Source organism: Chinchilla lanigera, unplaced genomic scaffold, assembly GCF_000276665.1.
Source record: "Chinchilla lanigera isolate Chin_1 unplaced genomic scaffold, ChiLan1.0 scaffold00100, whole genome shotgun sequence".
NCBI classification, from domain to species: Eukaryota; Metazoa; Chordata; class Mammalia; order Rodentia; family Chinchillidae; genus Chinchilla; species Chinchilla lanigera.
Window position 1 is genome coordinate 1,962,780 of NW_004955501.1, and position 17,524 is coordinate 1,980,303.

Here is a 17,524-nt window from a genome sequence, read left to right on the forward strand (position 1 = left end):
CAGACGCCCGGGCTCGGCCCAGGGGCTCCCCGCCCCCTCCGGCTCCGCGCAGCGCCGGCAGACGGCGCTCCCGCGGCTAACTTCGCCGGGAAGAGGAAGCGACGCAGCGGTAACAGGCTGGACGGACGGACGGACGGGCGACCGAAGGACTGTCGCTGTGTCTGCCAGCCAGCAGGCCGCCTCACCTGCCCCGCGCCGAGCCCGGGCGGCTCCAGTCACCTGCGGAGGGAACCCGGACACCGCCGCGGCCGCCGGGAGGGCCGTTACGGCACGAGGCCTGCGTTCCGCCACCGCGTAGCTCTCGGGAGAGGGGCGGGGCGTGCGCGGGGAGGGGGCGGGCTCGCGCGGGCAGGAAGCGCGCTCCCTGCCCAATCCGATAGGCCCAGTCCCTGAAGTGACGGCAATCTGTACCACCCTAGGATTGGGCGAATGCCCTGCCAATCAAGCCCTGCGCTGGCCGTAGGGTGAGCTGAGGCTGCGCGGCGGTAGAAGAGAGGGTGAGGAACCCTTTAGCCTGATGGAAGGTGATGTTGCTCCCGGGCTCCCCTGGCTGGCTGATTACTCTGAGTCTCCTTTCTCAGCACCCTGGAGAGACTCCGTGGGGAGCGGGGGGGATATATATCGCGTCCCTAATTGTCCTGGTTTCCTTCTGGTTTCTGCACCGCGGCAGAGTCCTCCCAGTTGAAGATACTTAAGAGTCGGGAGCGACAAAGAAAAACCAAAAGACCTGGAAATGGAGAACTGGAAGAAAAATGCAAGACGTAAGACGTATCCTTAATTTGAGACAACCAAAATAAGCGAAGTCTGAGGGCTGTCTAAGTGCCCTGGTGCGTGGGCTGCTTCCACTCGGCTTCCAGCTGTGCTGTTGCTGCAGCTCCCACCCGAGCGTGGTCTTCCTTCTCGCTCCGCGCCTAGCCACCTGCCGGGGCGTCGGCGAATCGGTTCTTCCGCACCGGGGCTGCCCCCGCCTCACCTTCCTCATTTCTTCCTAGTGGTCTTTGTGGTTTAATTGAGGTGTTGCTCCTCAGAGAAGCCTGCTTGATTAGAGTCCTTTCTCAGAACACAGGCATTTTAGCCATCCGAGCTATATCCCTACCATTAAATCAGGAACCGTGTCAACGTCCACTTTTTCCCCTCACCTAACATGATACCTAGTCAAAAATCTTGTTTGAGGCATAATATATCTTCATTTCCTTTAATCTTGGCCCTTGACTTCAAAATTCACTTGAGCGCTAATGGATGCATGTAGTTGGTCTCCCTTAAATAGGATAAAGTACAAATTATCTATGGCCCCTTCCTAGTGTCAAGTTATCTGAGCTAAGTAGACCATGAAAATGAGCAACAGCAACTCTATGTCTACATTCCATTACTGAGACAAGGTCTTACTGTTTAGTGTAGGCTGGTCTTGAACTCACTTTGTAGCCCAGGCTAGCATCAAACTCCTAGGGATCCTCCTGCCTCGGCCTCCCAACTACTAGGATTACAGACATACGCCACCATGCCTGGCTTTGAATTTATTCAAAGGGGTAAAATAATGTGGAATATTTTGTTACATTTGTGGACTGAATTGTATCCCTGCAAAATTCATATGCTGTAGCCCTAACCCCAAATATTTAGAGGTAGACTGCTAGAAAATAACTGAAGTTAAATGAGGTCCTAAGTGTTCTGACCTAATCCACTGTGGTAAGTCATTTTATTTTTAAGATACCAGAAAGTGGCCACTCTCCACCAAGAAGAAAACCTGCAAACAAATCTTTCCCCAAAATCAACCATACAGGCACCTTGATCTTAAACTTCAGCTTCTGTATCTATAAGAAAAGAAACTTCTGTTGTTTAAGCCTACCAGCCTGGTATTTTTTCTTATGGCAGCCCAAATAAAAACTGGTTTTCTTACTTGTTGATGCGTTTTATGAAGTATGGGTTGAGATAGTACATTCATTTTTGAAGAAACCATTATCCAGAAGTTAAAAGTAGTTCTCCAAAATCTTTACATAGGAAACGCACAAGAACCTGACTCAATTTCATTTCTAGTTGTATATTTAACATGTGATGGGACAGAGAATGTGAATGTAAAAGCAAGTAAAATATAGTCCTGACCTTCACATAACTTATACCACTAATTAACCTAGAAAAAAAACATGCTGAAGTCATAAGCTTTTATTTTGTAAGAGAATCTATTTTGAATGAATGATTTGAGCAGACCTTTTGTAAGATTTTAGTCCTGGTCTGTTCATTACTGTATTCTACTTATTAAGCAATAAAAGAAGCATCTGGGGTGGATGGTATAACTCAGTGGTAGAGTCCATGCCTAGTGTGCACAAAGCCCTGGGTTTGAACTGTATATCAGTCAGTGCTTACTAGAGAAACAGATCTAATACCCGATATACAAATATATGAGAATTTCCACTGGGCTTACAGTGGTTGCCCACGGAGTCTGATGTGGAAGAGTGCAAAAGGACTGTCTGTGTTCTGGAGAGCTGAAGGATCCAGTTGAAGACCTGGAACTCACTATAGTGTCCCATGCAACTCAGTGTCAGGAGGCTGAAGCTCCTGTGCTGGAAGCCAGGAGATGACAGCCAAAGTGAAGGCAAAGACAAGCTCCTCTGAAGAAACAAGCAATCCTTCCTTCCTTGTTTCTCTTTTATACCATTCTGTTGTTTTTTTTTTTGTTTTTTTTGGTTTTTCTCCAGTACCGGGAACCGAACTCACGACCTTGCACTTGCCAGGCAGGCACTTTGCCACTGAGCTAAATCCCCAGCCCCTTTTTTATACCATTCTGGCAACAATTCTCCCTCTGGTGGATCCACCACACCCAGAATTATGCGGAGCCTATCTAGTTAGGCTTTTCTTATCCAAACTGATGCAAACAGTTAATTCATGGGGAAAAATGTAAATCTGGTTTCTCATAAAAGGATTTTAATTCCCTGCAAACATGTTTTTTCCTCTCAGTTTTCCTTAAGGTTCCTCGTCATCCAGTCTTACCAAGAACTATTCAAACAAAAACTCCATCAAAAGTTTATGAAAAAGAGGCATTGGCCAAGTACATTGGTGCACATATACTTTGGGAGGCTAAGGCGGGAGAAGCACAGGTTTGAGCCTCACTCGGACAACTTAGTCACTTAGCCAGACCATCTCAAAATAAAAAAATTTAAAGGTCGAGGGTGTAGCACCATGTAAAGGCCATACATTTAATCCTCAGTACTGAGGGTTGGGGGTTAGTTGAAGATAAAGAAGGAAACAACAATAAAAGAAACAATAGAGTGGAAAGAGTAGATAGGCATGTATAAAATTGCATTTAGAATAAAAGTCCTTGTTCTTATGAGGTAGGTGGTGTTATGGTTGGTGTCTAGATGTCCCCCCAAAGCCTCATACAGTCATGCGTGCAGGCTTCTAGAGTTTTTGATTGATTCATGGTCCAAGGATTATGGGTGTGAATGCTACTCCCTCCCTAGGGTGGGTAACCAGCATATAATATAAGGAAGCAGCTCTCTGCTGCTCCTCCCTTTTTGCTCTGCTGCGTTTGCTGTCTTCCCACTCCATGAACTGTTGCCCTCCACCATGTGCCACTCTGCCTTGGAGCCAGCTGAGTATGGACTGAAACCTCCACAGTGTGAGCTAAATACACCTTTCCTTAATTCTGGGCATCAAGTAGTTTGTCTCAGCAACAAGAGAAAAGTAACCAAGACAGATGTTGTCTCAGTTTCTTTCACTCATTCTATCTTTCCAACTTCCAAACATAAACAAACATGAAAGTGTTTTTTTTCTTCCTCTCTTTCAGGAAAACTCAAATCAAAAACAAAACCATCCTTGCTAATTACTGCTGAGTAGATGGAACCAGGTAGAATCAGGCATCAACAAAACTTGAATCAAAACAAACATATGGAAGATGTTTGCAACTAATATCTAGGATAAAAACATGTAGATGACTCCCATAAGCCCACAAGAGGATTTGTGAAAAGAAGGAAGGGTAAAATGAGCCTCCATGTCTGAAGGCCTTTCCAAAGAAACAATTGATAGCTTATGGTTAGAATTTTTTAAAAAAAAGAAAGAAATGGTTAGAATGATCTAGTTTAGCATCACCATCAGACAAAAGTTTTTTTTTTTTCTGGTACCGGGAATCGAACTCATGACCTCGCGCTTGCCAGGCAGGCACTGTGCTGCTGAGCTAAATCCCCAGCCCATAACCAAAAGTATTGAGAACAAAAAATAAGAAATAATTAGTTATGGGGTAGAGAAATTACAGACCCTGATAACAAAATAATTTCTGGATTTAATATTACATATTTAAGGGAATTAATTCAAAAATTATCATATGTCCACCCTGTACAGTACAATAAGTACTGGTATTTTTTTAAAAAAACAACTACTTTAAAAGAGCTCAAGCCATCTAGCATCAGAGAAGGAAATTTAAGCAGATAGAACAAAAAATATGTACCGTTACAAAGGGAAAGATTAAACCACAAGGAGAGAGCAGATGTGTAGTCAGACTAGTTGGGCAATCAGGCAAAGAGAAGGGTTTTCTACATAAAGAGGCCTAGATAATAAAAAGGCATTAAGTAATAGTATATTGCCAGCGCAGATGACTAAACATGTTTTGAAGTTAAGGACCTTAGAATTTACTCTATAGGCAATGAGAAGTCATTAGGGGGTTTTCTTTCTATCTTTAAAAATGTCATGCTGGCATAGGGATATAGATTAGTGGTAGAGCACTTTCTTAGCATGTGAGATGCCCTGACTTCATCCCCATTACCATAAAAATAATAAAAATACCATTCTGTTTTCTGGCTTCCATTGTTTTTGTTGAGAAGCTAGTTGTAATTCTTACCATTGCTTCCTTCTGTATCATGCCTTTTTCTCTGGCTGCTGTTAAGATTTTGTTTTATCTTTATTTGTCAGCAATGAGACCAATAACAATAATTACATTTTGTGTTAGTTAAGCTTGATTGTCCATTTGACTAGATTAAGAAATTTCTAAAGAGATGATTGGATTGTGAGGGCACAAAGCTCATTAATGGGCTAATTCATTGTTGAGTTCATAGCTGAATAGGCTATTTGGATGTGGAACTTAGCTAGAAGAAGTGGGTCTTTGGAACATGACCTTAGTAACTATATGCAGACCATGGACTTTTCCTCCCTGGCTCTTGCCCTGTGCTCTGCTTCCTAGATGCCATGAAATGAGCAGCTCTTTCTCCCTTCCCCCATGTTTCTGCCTTGTCACTAGCCAACCGCAGACTGAAATCTCTGCTCAAGCTGAGGGTATCAGGAATTTTGTCCTAGCAAGGGAGAAATTGGTCAATACAGAAAATTGATAGCAGAGAAGTAGGGGTCATTTGTGGGACTATACTTAACCATATGGTTCAATGTCTTTGGAACTGGTTTGCAAGAAGCAGTTGGAGAAGTTTAAAGAAATGAGTCATAAAGATTTAAAATGCTCTAAGCGGAGTCTGATGGGCAGTTCTAATCAGAGCTGAGAAGATCAGAATACTGATGGGAATGCAGACAGTAAAGGCCAAACTCATGAGGTTTCTTGCGAATGGTGACTTAGAAATGGGACGAAAGGCCATGCATTTTACACTCTGGCAAATAATTTGTCTGCATTTTCTCTATGCCCTAAAACTTTGTGTGAGGCTAATTGATCTGGTGGAGGAAATTTCAAGGCAGCCCAATATGCAAGTGGTAGTTTGAGTACTTCTGGTGGCTTTTAACCTAAATTATAATGAGAACTGGGAGCAAAACAGAGTGGAAGGATTTTTAAAACTTTCATTTTGGCCAGAAAAGAAGTACATGTAAAACTGGGAAAGGAGTTGTGGTTGCCTAAAAGATTAGTGCCATTAAAATGAAACCAAATACTTTAAACCAAGACAAGAAAGATGCCTTGAGGGCCTCTCAGGAATCCTCAAGACCCCACCCACTGCATTCTCAAGGGTACAGAAGTATAAATCTTTCAGTTAAGAGCGCACACACACACACACACACACACACACACACACACACACACACACACACACACCCTATAGGCCTCCTGCCTGTTCTCTGGGATTTACTTCACCGTGATCAGCCTGCCAGGTACTCAGAAGCTACTGCAGTCATGGTCCAACAGGGCCCAGTTATTGTTTGAGTGGCAAACCCTGGCACTGTCCACATTACACTGGTTGTTCAGGCATGTGGAATGTAAGAGTTATGGGGTCACAGATGGTTCTACTCAGATTTCAAGGGAAGGCTTGGGAGGCCAGGCAGTATGTCACAGGGCCAGAGTTTCTGCTGGAAGCCCCTGAGAGTATGATGCTTAATCTGTGAGAGTGAAACTAAAGCTGAATGGAGATACAAAAAAGTTGGAGATGCCAGGAGCGTGGAATGTCTGCCAAGGGAAACTGCAGGTAATGAGCAAAGCCAGCCTAAGAGAGAAACTGCAACTGGCAAGGCTATAGGTGTGGGAGTGCCCAAATCCTTTGAAGCTTACCATCATGTGCTTCACACACCAGACATGGAGCTATAAGACTTAATCTTTTCCCTGTTGGGTATTGGTCTTGCTTTGGTCCAGCTCTTTTCTGTTCTCCTATTCCTCCCTTTTCGCTTTTGTTTGTGTTTTGTTGTTTGAGATTGGGTCTCACTATGTAGTTCAGGCTGACCTAGTCTGGGCTGGCTTCCAGTTTGTGGTGATCCTCCTGCCTCAGCGTCCCACATGGTGAGATTATAGGCACGTGCCACCACACTTGGTTTATTCCTCCCTTTTAGAATAGGAATGTTTACCATGTCCCATTGTATGTTGGGATAACTTTTTTTTTATTTCCCCAGGGATGCAAAGCTGAGAATTTGCCTTGAGATGCAGAGAAAAATTTGGACTTCAAATGTTGGAAATGAGACTTTAAGGGGAATGGATTAGTACATTTTCAGTTGTATGCAGGATAGTTATATCATGTTAGGCAGAACTATGAGCTTGTTATTGTGTTCATTTGGAGTTAAGTATGGGGTAAGGGGATGTGATAGGCATCAAATTGACAAGGGTTAAATTTGTGCTAGTTAGTCTTGATTGTCAGTTTGACTGGAATAAGAGATTCCAAGAGAGGTGATTAGATTATAAGGAAATTACCTTCATTGATGGGTTAATCCATTGTTATGGCTTGTATCTAGATGTCTCCCCAAAGCCTCATGCAGTCATAGGTGGGGCTTTTTAAGGGTGGCAGGATCTAGACTGTGTGATGCTGGGATCAAGGGTGTGTGATTATTAAATTAGTCCACTGATTGGTTTGACATAGTTCTGGGTAGGATTAAGGGTGCTCCACCTTGGGAGTGTGTGCTACCATCCCTAAAGTTGGAAATCTGGACAAAATATAAGAGAGAGAAAGAGGGTTGTTGCTGGTCCCCTGTAACTTGTAGCTTGCTGACTTCTATTTTATGTCTGCCATGAACTGTTTTTCCTCTGCCATGCCACCCTGCCTTGGAGCCAGCCAACTATGAATTAAAAACTCCACAAACTGTGAGCCATATAAATTTCTCCTCCTTTAACTTTGGGTGTCAGGGATTGTGTCTCAGCAATGAGAAAAGTAACTAAGATATTCACTGATGCTATTAGGAGGTAGCACCTGGTGGAAGGAAGTGGCTTATGGAGGTGTGACCTTGACTATATATGGGTCATAGCCTTTCCCTATCTGGTTCTCCCCTGCTCTTTGCTTCCCAGATGCCATGAATTGAGTGGCTTGTCTCCCCTACACGTTCTACCACATTTCTGCTTTGGAACCAGCCAGCTAGGGACTAAACCTCTGAAACCATGAACCAAAAATTAACCTTTCCTCCTTTAAATTGTAGGTATCAGGTATTTAGGAAAGCTGACTAATGTACACTGTTATAAACAGTTTGTTTCCTTGTATTTAATCCTGCTTAGGATTCACTTAATTCTTTGGAACTGTGAGTTTTTGCTTATTTTTATTTTTTTTTTTTCCTTTTATCAAATTTGCAAAATTTTAGCCAGGCTTATGGCACACATCTGTAATCCTAGCACTCTGGGAGGCTGAGTTAGAAACATTGCAAGTTTGAGGCCCATCCTGGGCAACTAATCAACTTAGCAAGAACCTGTCTCAAAATAAAAAACAACAAAGCCTGCGAATGTAGTTCACTGTGAAGGCCCTGAGTTCGACCTCTATCAATTTCCAAAAATATTGGAAAACTTTTAGCCAATATTCATCAGATTGTTTTTCTGTACCAGTCTCTCTTATTTTGGGATTGTAGTCATACTTATCCTGGACTTTTTAGTATACCTAATCAGGCTCTGTTTGTTTTGGGTTTGTTTGAACTTTTCCCTTCTTCAAACCTTTTTCTTTCTATGCTTCGATTTACCTAATTTCTATTGAGAGCCATTGTGTAGTAATTCTTTAAAAAAAAACAAAAAAACTAAATATTGACATTTTCCCAAAGTATAGTATGTCACTGTTGGTTGTGGATTGCTTTGGGGATGATGTGGAAGCATATTAGGAAAATGGGAATCACAAGATATGACAGGGAAGATTTAGTATCGGGTGTTGATGGAGTGAAAAAGCAAAAAAGGAAATATTGAGGTGATAACACAGAGGTGATTACCATGGGGAGCAGCCACCATCCCTACCGCTAGTGAAAAGGGATTTGGCTCAGTTACTTGCTCATCACTCAGACACAGACCTGACAGCACGAAGTAAAGGAGTCAAGGTTTGTTATGGCTCATATGTATAGAGATTTCAGTCCATAGTCAGCTGGCTCCAAGACAGGATGGCCTAGCAGAGGGACACGCAGAGAACTAGCTCATGGCATAATAGGCAGGAAGCAGAGGGACCAAATGAGAAAGTGACCTGCCTTCTCCATCTCTGAGCATCATATCATCTATAAATTTATTAGTGTACTAATCCAGTAGTAAGTATCACACCTTCATGATCCAGTCACCTCCCCAAACCTCCGCCTATGAGCACATGAGGCTTTGCAGGGACAGCTAGATGGTGATAACTGCAGGAGCAGCTACCATCCCTAGAGCTGGCGGAAAGGGATTCAATATTGATTGATTAGACTGTTAGGTCTCAGAAGCTGAAAAGAATGATCCATCTGAATTATGGCTCAGACCTCTGAGAGGAGGCTCTCCATCTAGTCCTGTGACTTCTTCACGAGATATGAAGCTGATTGGTTGAGGGGAGAGGTACTGCCAAAAGAAGCGAAAGGCTTGCCAGGCATGATGGTGCACACTACTAATCCCTCCTCTTTGGGAGGCTAAGGTGGGAGGATTACAAGTTCAAGCCCACCCTAGGCAACCTAGCAAGACTGTGTCTCAAATATTTTAAAAATAAAGCTAAGGATGTAGCTCTGTAAAGGCCCTGGGTTCAGCACCCAGTGTCACATTTTAAAAAATTAAACAAAACGAAACCCTCAAAGCTAAAATCAATTACCACTCCAGGGGTAACAGTGACAGAAACTATAGGTAAATAGAAAGAAGGAAGTCCCTTCTCCCATTTGCCTTTCTTCTAGTTTCCCTCTAATGTCCTTTTATTATAGACATCTAAGTTTGATAGAAATTAATATACTGTGAGAGAGGGACTAGGAGCACCAAAAAAAAAGCAGAATTGTGGCTAGAGGTACATCTAAAAAAGGCCAGGCCTGAAGATAAAGATGTAATAACCAGACGTATGTGCCTCCCTAAAGGATAAACAGTAACTTAAAAGTTAAACTGAAATTAGGACCACCTGGTCCAGTAAGTCCAGCTAGGCATCACCCAGGTGGGTGACCAGAGCGTCTGGACCTATCCCTTCCCCAAAACACCTTTGTTCTTTCCATATACCCTTTCTATGTGACCCATTTCCCTACTGGATCAATACCCAAGGGGCTATACTTGTAATCCTATGAGTTGATTATAGTTTGACCCACATTGTACCCACTTTGCGATTTTGCTGTATAAATTACCCCTCACGAAGGTGCTTAGTGGCTATCCACTCGGGACTCCTTCTGGAAATCCAGAAGCCATTCTTCTCCACTTATTTCCAATAAAATTCTCCTACCTTCCTGTTTTTGTTTGTGACTTCATGCCTCGATTGTGTAGGACCACTAACTCGGAACATCTGACATCTAACAGGTTGGGAGTTATATTCCTCCTATTTCTCCTTTATCAGTGGAACGTAATAAAACTCTACTTTTTTTTTTTTATCTCATTAAGCTCCATTTCCCACCTTATATAGGAAATGTAGTTTGCAGGGTCAGAGCTATAGTGTCAAATAGGAAAGCTTAGAAGGTTGAATTTGGAGCAGAGACAATCACCTAACCAGTACTATATTAACATTTGTGCAACATTAGTAAGAATTGTCCAAATAAGACTTAATGCTATCTTACATGCTTTTACAGGCTTTAGGGGCCTTTGGAAAGGACATCATGTCAATTTTCCACCATACTATGATTACTACTGGTGTCTTTTTTAGAAGCAAGGAGTATCTGTGCTGCAACTACCTCATATACAGCACTTGCCACAAAATCATGAACAAAGGCAGCTTTGAGAGAGATCTGCGTAAGTGAGGGTAGGCAAACCCTGTCCCAGCATTAGGTCTCCTACCATCAGACATGAAGTGGCATGGATTCTATAGGCTGGGAAGAATCCCGCCTTCCCACATTTCTTATGTGTTGCCTATGACCTCAGGAAGGGAAAGACCAATTTTGTGTTCTAACATTAGACCCATTGTCACTGAAAAGCCAGCTCCTTTCTTTTGTTCCTTCTTTCTTGCCTGCACTGAAGCTGCTTCACCACCTCTGTCACCTCTAGTTTCCTAGTGCAAGAAGATGGCAACACAGGGTCAGTGTTTAACATTTTACTCTGTAATGTGCTCTTACAAATGAAGACTTCAGAATAATTGAATGATTTTTCTTGAAAATTTGTAGAACACTGGCATTAACATTTATCAAATTTTGGAAACTTAGAACCACAGAAGTTCCATCTGAAAAAGGTCACTTCTCCAACTCTTATGGATTGTCTTGTTTGGGTTTTTTGAGTCAGTGTACTGCTGTTGATAGGGATTTGTTTTTTCCAGTACTGAGGATTGAACCCAAGGCCAATGAACTGAGCTACATTCCTACCCACTCCCTTTTGTTTTTTTAATTTTAAAAGTCTTTATGAGTTACTGAATTGCCCAGGCTAGGCTCAAACTTCTGATTCTCCTGCCTCAGCCTCCCAGAGTGCTGAGGTTACAGGTGTGTACTACCATGCCTGGTTAAATTTTGTGTTCTTTAGTGATGGAAATTTACCACAATAACCTTTTGTTGACAACTGTAAAGATACCAGTTTCATGACATATTTCACATATTTTATATTTGTATTTGAATATATTATACTAGAATAAATTTTCTGTATCTGCATAAATTAATTATATATTATATAGCACTCTGTCAATTATATAACACAAAGACATTTACAGGTAAACATTAAAATGGCAGTGTACATATTCAGTAACAACATGAACAAGACAATAACTACTGGGGATTCATTTAATGGGAGAGTCTAGTATTTCCTGGTAATCTTGCCTTCTTAAATTCCTCCAGTAAAGTTTATAGCCAGCAAGGACAAATACACTAATCATAATGATTACGCCTCCAAAGACGTCATAGACACTGGGAAATATGTGTAATACTAGAAGCTGCAAGACCATAGCTACAACAATCTCCAGATGTTGTACTGTGCTGACCAAAGCTGGATGGAATTTGTCCAAGGCATAATAAACTCCTAAGAATGCTGCGGTAGAGCAAATGCATATAGCAAGGAGATAACTCCATGTTTCTCCGTCTAATGGGATGATGGGTTCTTGAAGAACAAACATTGTCGATACTCCCCAGATTGTCCCAGTCCAACCAAAGGTAAACAGAGCAGTCCACATGCTGATCTTCTCCCTGATGGACCTGTACACTATCATAGAAAGAGCAGTAGTCAGTCCTGCCATCACAGTCATGGTATACCCAAAGGCTTCTTTCCAGGCATTTAACAAAGAATTGTCTTCATCGACAATGTTGGGGATCATGACAAGACAAACACCTAAGATGCTACACATAACGGTAGCCATGTCAACATAAGCCATTTTCTCATCTACGAGTAAAAAGGCCAAAACAGCACTGAAAACTGTGGTTGTGGCTCTCCACATAGTGGTCCCATTGCTGGGAGGGACTATTGAAAAGGATGTGTAAGCACAGGTGATGGAAATAACATTGCATACACCATAAAAGAAGAGTCGTAATCTGTAGCCCCGGGGCCCAAAGGGAGCCTCCTGGTAGTAACACACAACTAACACAGATAGAACCTGCAAGACAGAACGGATAAAAATCAGTTCTAAAGATGGAACTTTAGAACGATCAGAAACAAGCCTGGTGATAAGGGCTACACATCCATGAGCCAAAGCAGATCCAAGCAGCACTATCCACATTTTTCGGGACTGAAGAATATTTTTTTCCGCAAAGCTTTGGAATTGGCCAATCTCACTGGACATTGGGTCTTCTGTTGGCGGAGGGTGAGTATCCATGGTTCCAAAGAAATTTCTTCCTTTTCTTTTCATTTCACTCAGCAGACCTTTCTTTGGATTTTCTTCCATAAAATTCCCAAAGTCTTCATTAATTTCTTCATATCCATCATCCCCAGGCTGGGGGTAATGAGAAGTATATTTTACCATCACTGTGTTGGGATGTATTTTCACTCGTTTTTTAACTGGATATTTTTGGGATGGAGAAGTATCCATTTCTTCAGATAATCAACTCTATTAAAAAAAAAAGACAAATGTACACATTCATTCCATTGAAAAATTAATTTCTATTATAATAATATGCACCAATTCAATGATAGGAAGTAGAGATTGTAATAGGAGCTTGGAAAAATGTAATAGAAAAAAACAACCTGTTGATATGTATGGAGCCTACTGGAATTGTCTACCCTTTTTTCACTCCCACCTTAAATCTGTTCCAGCTTCTCATTCTGCTTATTCTTTTTTTTGTTCAGCTCCATTTCCCATCTTTACATGACATACTGGTTTTTTTCCACCTTTGCATTCCTACCCATCCCTCTACCCAAAAAAAGGAAGAAACAATACAGAACTTGGATCAAACCTTCCTTTTTACTTGGGTTTATTTGTCAACATTATACAATGTAACAGAGTCTTTTGTATCAACCCTGTATAATACCAAAATATACATTCTATTACAAATTATTATTTTAAAACATTTGCTCTATGCTTCATACATTTCCAAGTATATGAGGTTTGATCAAGGTATACAGTGAATCTTTGCATTTAAAAAATGTTTATAGTAAAAGGCCTATTGCTATTAAGACCCCTCAAAATACTCCTTATTTCAAATAAATTTACTGTTCTTGCCACTTTTTGCAGTAGTTCTGGCGGCCCTCTTTTGTGAGTATCTTTATTTCACTGTCATGGTTTTGTCAATCTCCTAAATTACTTCAAAACATTCATCTTTCATAGTCATTTTGATTCTAAACTTTTTTTTTTCTTTTGGTACTGGGAATCAAACTTAGGACCTTGCGCTTGCCAAACAGGTGTTTGTGCCACTGAGCAATATCTCCAGCCCTCATGGTCATTTTAACTTTGGGAAAGATCCAGAAGTCTTGCAGGGCCAGATCTGGTGAATAAAATAAATGAAGACACACAGTGATGTTTTTATCTGATAGAAATTGCTGTAAATATTTTGAATTCATTCAGGACATTGAGGCAACCATGAAAAGATGCTCACTAAAGATTTCCAGAACTTCTTTAAAAAGTGGCAAGAATGATGCTATAAACATCCTCAATGCGAAGGAGAATATTTTGAGGAGTATTAATGGAAATGTGCCTTTTACTGTAATAAATTTTTAAAAATTTATTTTTGTCTTTTTGAGACAGAGTCTTGCTATGCACCTCAGGCTGGCCTTGAGCTCACTTTGTAGGCCAGGCTGGTCTCACACTTGCAGTGATCCTCCTTCCTGCCTCAGCCTCCCAAGTGCTGGGATTACAGGCGTGCACCACCATGCTCAGCTCAATTTTTAGATTTAAACATTCACTATAGTTTCTTATAACATCTTGTAAAAATAAAATTAGAAGATAAAATTCAGTTAGTAACATATACATTGTTGGTGAGAATATAAATTATACACTGCAGTTGGGCAACACATATCCTTTATTTGGCAATATCACATTTATGATTTTTATCCTAAATTATTAAAAGCTTTATATATTTTATATTTGTATAAAATTTGTATAACCAAAAGAAAATAAGAATACTTATTTACACTTGCTTTTATAACAAAGAAATTACGGGTGGAAAGATACAACAAAAACAACAAGAATGGAAAAAACCTTTTTGAAATATACTTTTTCATATTTTTATTTCTGAATCATGACATTGCTTCAAAATTAAATATGTTACTTAAACAAAAGGGAAAATTATGCACAGGGAGATCATTGTAGCTCACTGCAATGAACCATCCTATAGAGGAATAGTGTGGTATGCATTAATTAAAAATGTCAATGTAGACTTTACTGAATTGGAAAGATGTGTACCACTGTTTGTTGAGTAGAAAAAAAATAAAAATTTTTTTAAGGATTAAAGAAATAATGCATGTAAAGAATTTGCCACACTGATAGCATATAGTAAACTTTCAATAAATGTTAGCAATGAACTTGGTTTTATTTCACCTAATTACCTTTTGACACATTTGCTATCTTTTACAATGTTATTCTTTCTTTTAAACTATTATTTGTTCACTCAATTATCTTCTTTTCCTTCCTTTCTTCTTTGAACAAGTTTTTATTTCCTTCCCAGTTCTTCCCTTCCCATAAAAGAAAAGGAAAGGAGGGAAAAAGGAGGACAGGAAGAAGGGAGAAGGAAAGGAAGAAGATGGGGAGAAAAGAAGGGAGGGGGAAAGGGAGAGGAAACCAGAGAGAGGGAAGGAGGTGGAGACACACACACACACACACACACACACACACACACACACACACAGAAAGAGAGAGAGAAAGAAAGAGAGAGAGAGAGAGAAATAAAACTTTTCTCCCTGGTTCCTGCCAAAACTCATCAGTTCCAGGATCTTTACCCATGGCCCAGAAATCAAATCCAATTCTGTTCTTTGACACCATCTGGGTAGCCAACTCTTAAGTATATTTACTCTTTTCTAAAAGGCATCCTGTTCAGCTGGAAGAACCCAGGAGAAATACGGCCAGTGCCTGTGAGCCCTAGGTTTCTTCCCACGCATCCCCCACCTGCAGGCCTTCCAGCACATCCCTCTCAGGCTAATCTGACAAATCCTCGAACTTCTTAAGACATTTCCACTTCCAATCATATCTTCAGCTTTAGTAACCCCAAATTTGATTTCCCAAATAGATTTTTCTTTCCTAAATTCCCCATTTATATTTCTCTCTCTCTCTCTCTCTCTCTCTCTCTCTCTCTCTCTCTCTCTCTCTCTCTTTTTGTCTTTTTGAGACTGGGTCTCGCTATGCAGTTCAGGCTGGCCTTGAGCACACTTTGTAGCCCAGGCTAGTCTCAAACTCACAACAATCTTCCTGCCTCAGCCTCCCAAGTGCTGGGATTAGAAGTATGCGCCACCATGCCAGGCTATATTTGTGATAATATCATTTTTTTAATTCCACAAGGTAGAAATCAAGGAATACTCTGAATTTCCTTTTTTATATTCACACTCCCATTGATGTTTTGGGGGTTTTTTTTGGTTTTTTCCTTGTGTTTTTTTTGTTTTTTCTTTGTTTTTTTTGTTTGTTTGTTTGTTTGTTTTTTCTTCCGGTACCAGGAATCGAACTCACAACCTTGCACTTGCCAGGCAGGTGCTTTGCTGCTGAGCTAAATCGCCAGCCCCTCACACTCCCATTTGGTCATCAATCGTACTGTTTCTGTCTTTAAAATATTTTTCAGATTTTGCCTTTCTTCTCCAATTCCACTTTATGATTCTGGATCAAGTTATTATGAATTCCTATCTAGAATACTGCAACTAATCCCCCTAACTAGTCCCCTTGAATCATAATTCTCCTCAAAAACCATCTATATCATCCCACTGTCATATTAATATCTTTACAGTATATTCAAAACAAAACAAAAATTTACCTCAAGCTTTCTCCATCAAAGAACGTAGAATTCTCTACAGTTCTACTTTCTACCTAATCAAATTTCAACTACCTTCCCTGGATCTTGGTACCCTGCCTATCAATATAATATAGTTCTTAAAAAAAAAAAAAAAAATATATATATATATATATACATATATATATAATGTAGTTCTTATCAATACTTAGCTCCTTAACACACACACTTTTCTCTTACCAACCAGTCCAGTATCCTCCCTGATCTCACTCCCTGCATGTATATATCATTTCCCTAAGCTTTATTCTCAATATCTTCCCCTCTGTTTCAGTATCAACTTTTTAAACATTGCTTATCTTTTAAACTCTAATCCATTTTTTTTTTTTTTTTGAGACAGACTCTCACTGTGTAGGTCAGACTGTTCTTGAACTCATTATGTAACCCAGGCAGGACTCAAACTGAAGGTAATCCTCCTGTTTTAGCCTCCCAAATGCTGGGATTATAGGTGTGTGCCACCACACCCAGCCCAAATTCTATCTTTAGAAATCAGACTTCACTGACCTTTCCAGCCAGTTGTTTCTCTGTTTGTTTTTCTAAAACAGTGTTTTGCTATGTATTTCAGGCTGGCCTTGAACTATGTAGCTTAGGCTGGCCTTGAACACATGGCAGTACTGCTACTTCAGCCTCCGAAAGGCTGGAGTTAGAGATGTGTCCCACCACACCTGGCTTCCAGCCAGTTGTTTATTTTTTCCCCTTCTTTGTTTAAACATCTTCAGTAGTTCTTCTAATCTAATGTTTTCATAATCTGATCTTTTTGTTATTTGATTGGCTCAGCTCGGTCAAGTTTTGTTCCAAGATACTGTACCCAAATTCACTATGTCAAGTCTCCTTCCCTCGCTCAGCACTAATTATCTTAATGACATCTTTATTATATCCCATGACTTCCCACTTGCTGTCATTCATTAAAATTTTACCTTGTTTTCATTCAAAGTTTTCTCCTTCCCATGCAAGTAGCATGTATAACGCCAGTGCACGACAAGGAAGAGAGTAGTCGTCTGCTATTTTCCTCCTTCCATGCACTCTAGTGTCTCTCTTTGGAGATGTGAGAAAGGGATCTGATCTTTCAGATGCTTCTGTCCCCTCTTCTAGGCTCTAGCTCCATTATTATACCAGCACAGGGAAGGAGAAAGGAAAAGGGACATATGTCTCACACACTGGCTGCTGTTAGATAATGGTTTTTCTATGTATAAACTTGGGAGGCTGAACTACAGTCCAATTATCTAATCAAACACTAAGTGCTGTCTTGAAAGGGTTTTACAACCCTATGCTATGGTGGATCTCTGGAGAAGTCTGCAGCAGGATTCCTGCTGCCTGTGCAGTTGGGCAGAGGACACTAACTGGTTGTGGGGTCCCAAAGCAATGGGAAGCTGGAGAGAAAAAGCTACAAAGAATGGCTTTCACCCCAGATAGC

The 17,524-nt window shown here is 40.8% G+C and overlaps 2 protein-coding genes and 1 long non-coding RNA gene across 3 annotated transcripts in view; 1 reads left to right on the top strand and 2 right to left on the bottom strand.

Moving 5' to 3' along the window:
* Nck1 (NCK adaptor protein 1) overlaps positions 1 to 312 on the bottom strand; it is a 95,136-nt gene extending 94,824 nt beyond the window's left edge. Inside the window, exon 1 of the mRNA XM_005406775.2 lies at positions 186 to 312. The gene's annotated coding sequence lies outside the window, so the exon portion shown is untranslated. The remainder of the gene's footprint in view (positions 1 to 185) is intronic.
* A 366-nt stretch (positions 313 to 678) lies between these two features.
* On the top strand, positions 679 to 1,893 carry LOC106146900. Its single transcript, XR_001231525.1, has 2 exons — positions 679 to 768; positions 1,800 to 1,893. It is a non-coding gene; the product is annotated as an uncharacterized LOC106146900 (long non-coding RNA).
* Positions 1,894 to 11,346: 9,453 nt separating this feature from the next.
* Slc35g2 (solute carrier family 35, member G2) overlaps positions 11,347 to 17,524 on the bottom strand; it is a 24,422-nt gene continuing 18,244 nt past the window's right edge. Inside the window, exon 3 of the mRNA XM_005406778.2 lies at positions 11,347 to 12,734. Within this exon, the coding sequence (XP_005406835.1) occupies positions 11,478 to 12,716 (1,239 nt within the window). The 5' untranslated portion in view covers positions 12,717 to 12,734 and the 3' untranslated portion in view covers positions 11,347 to 11,477. The remainder of the gene's footprint in view (positions 12,735 to 17,524) is intronic.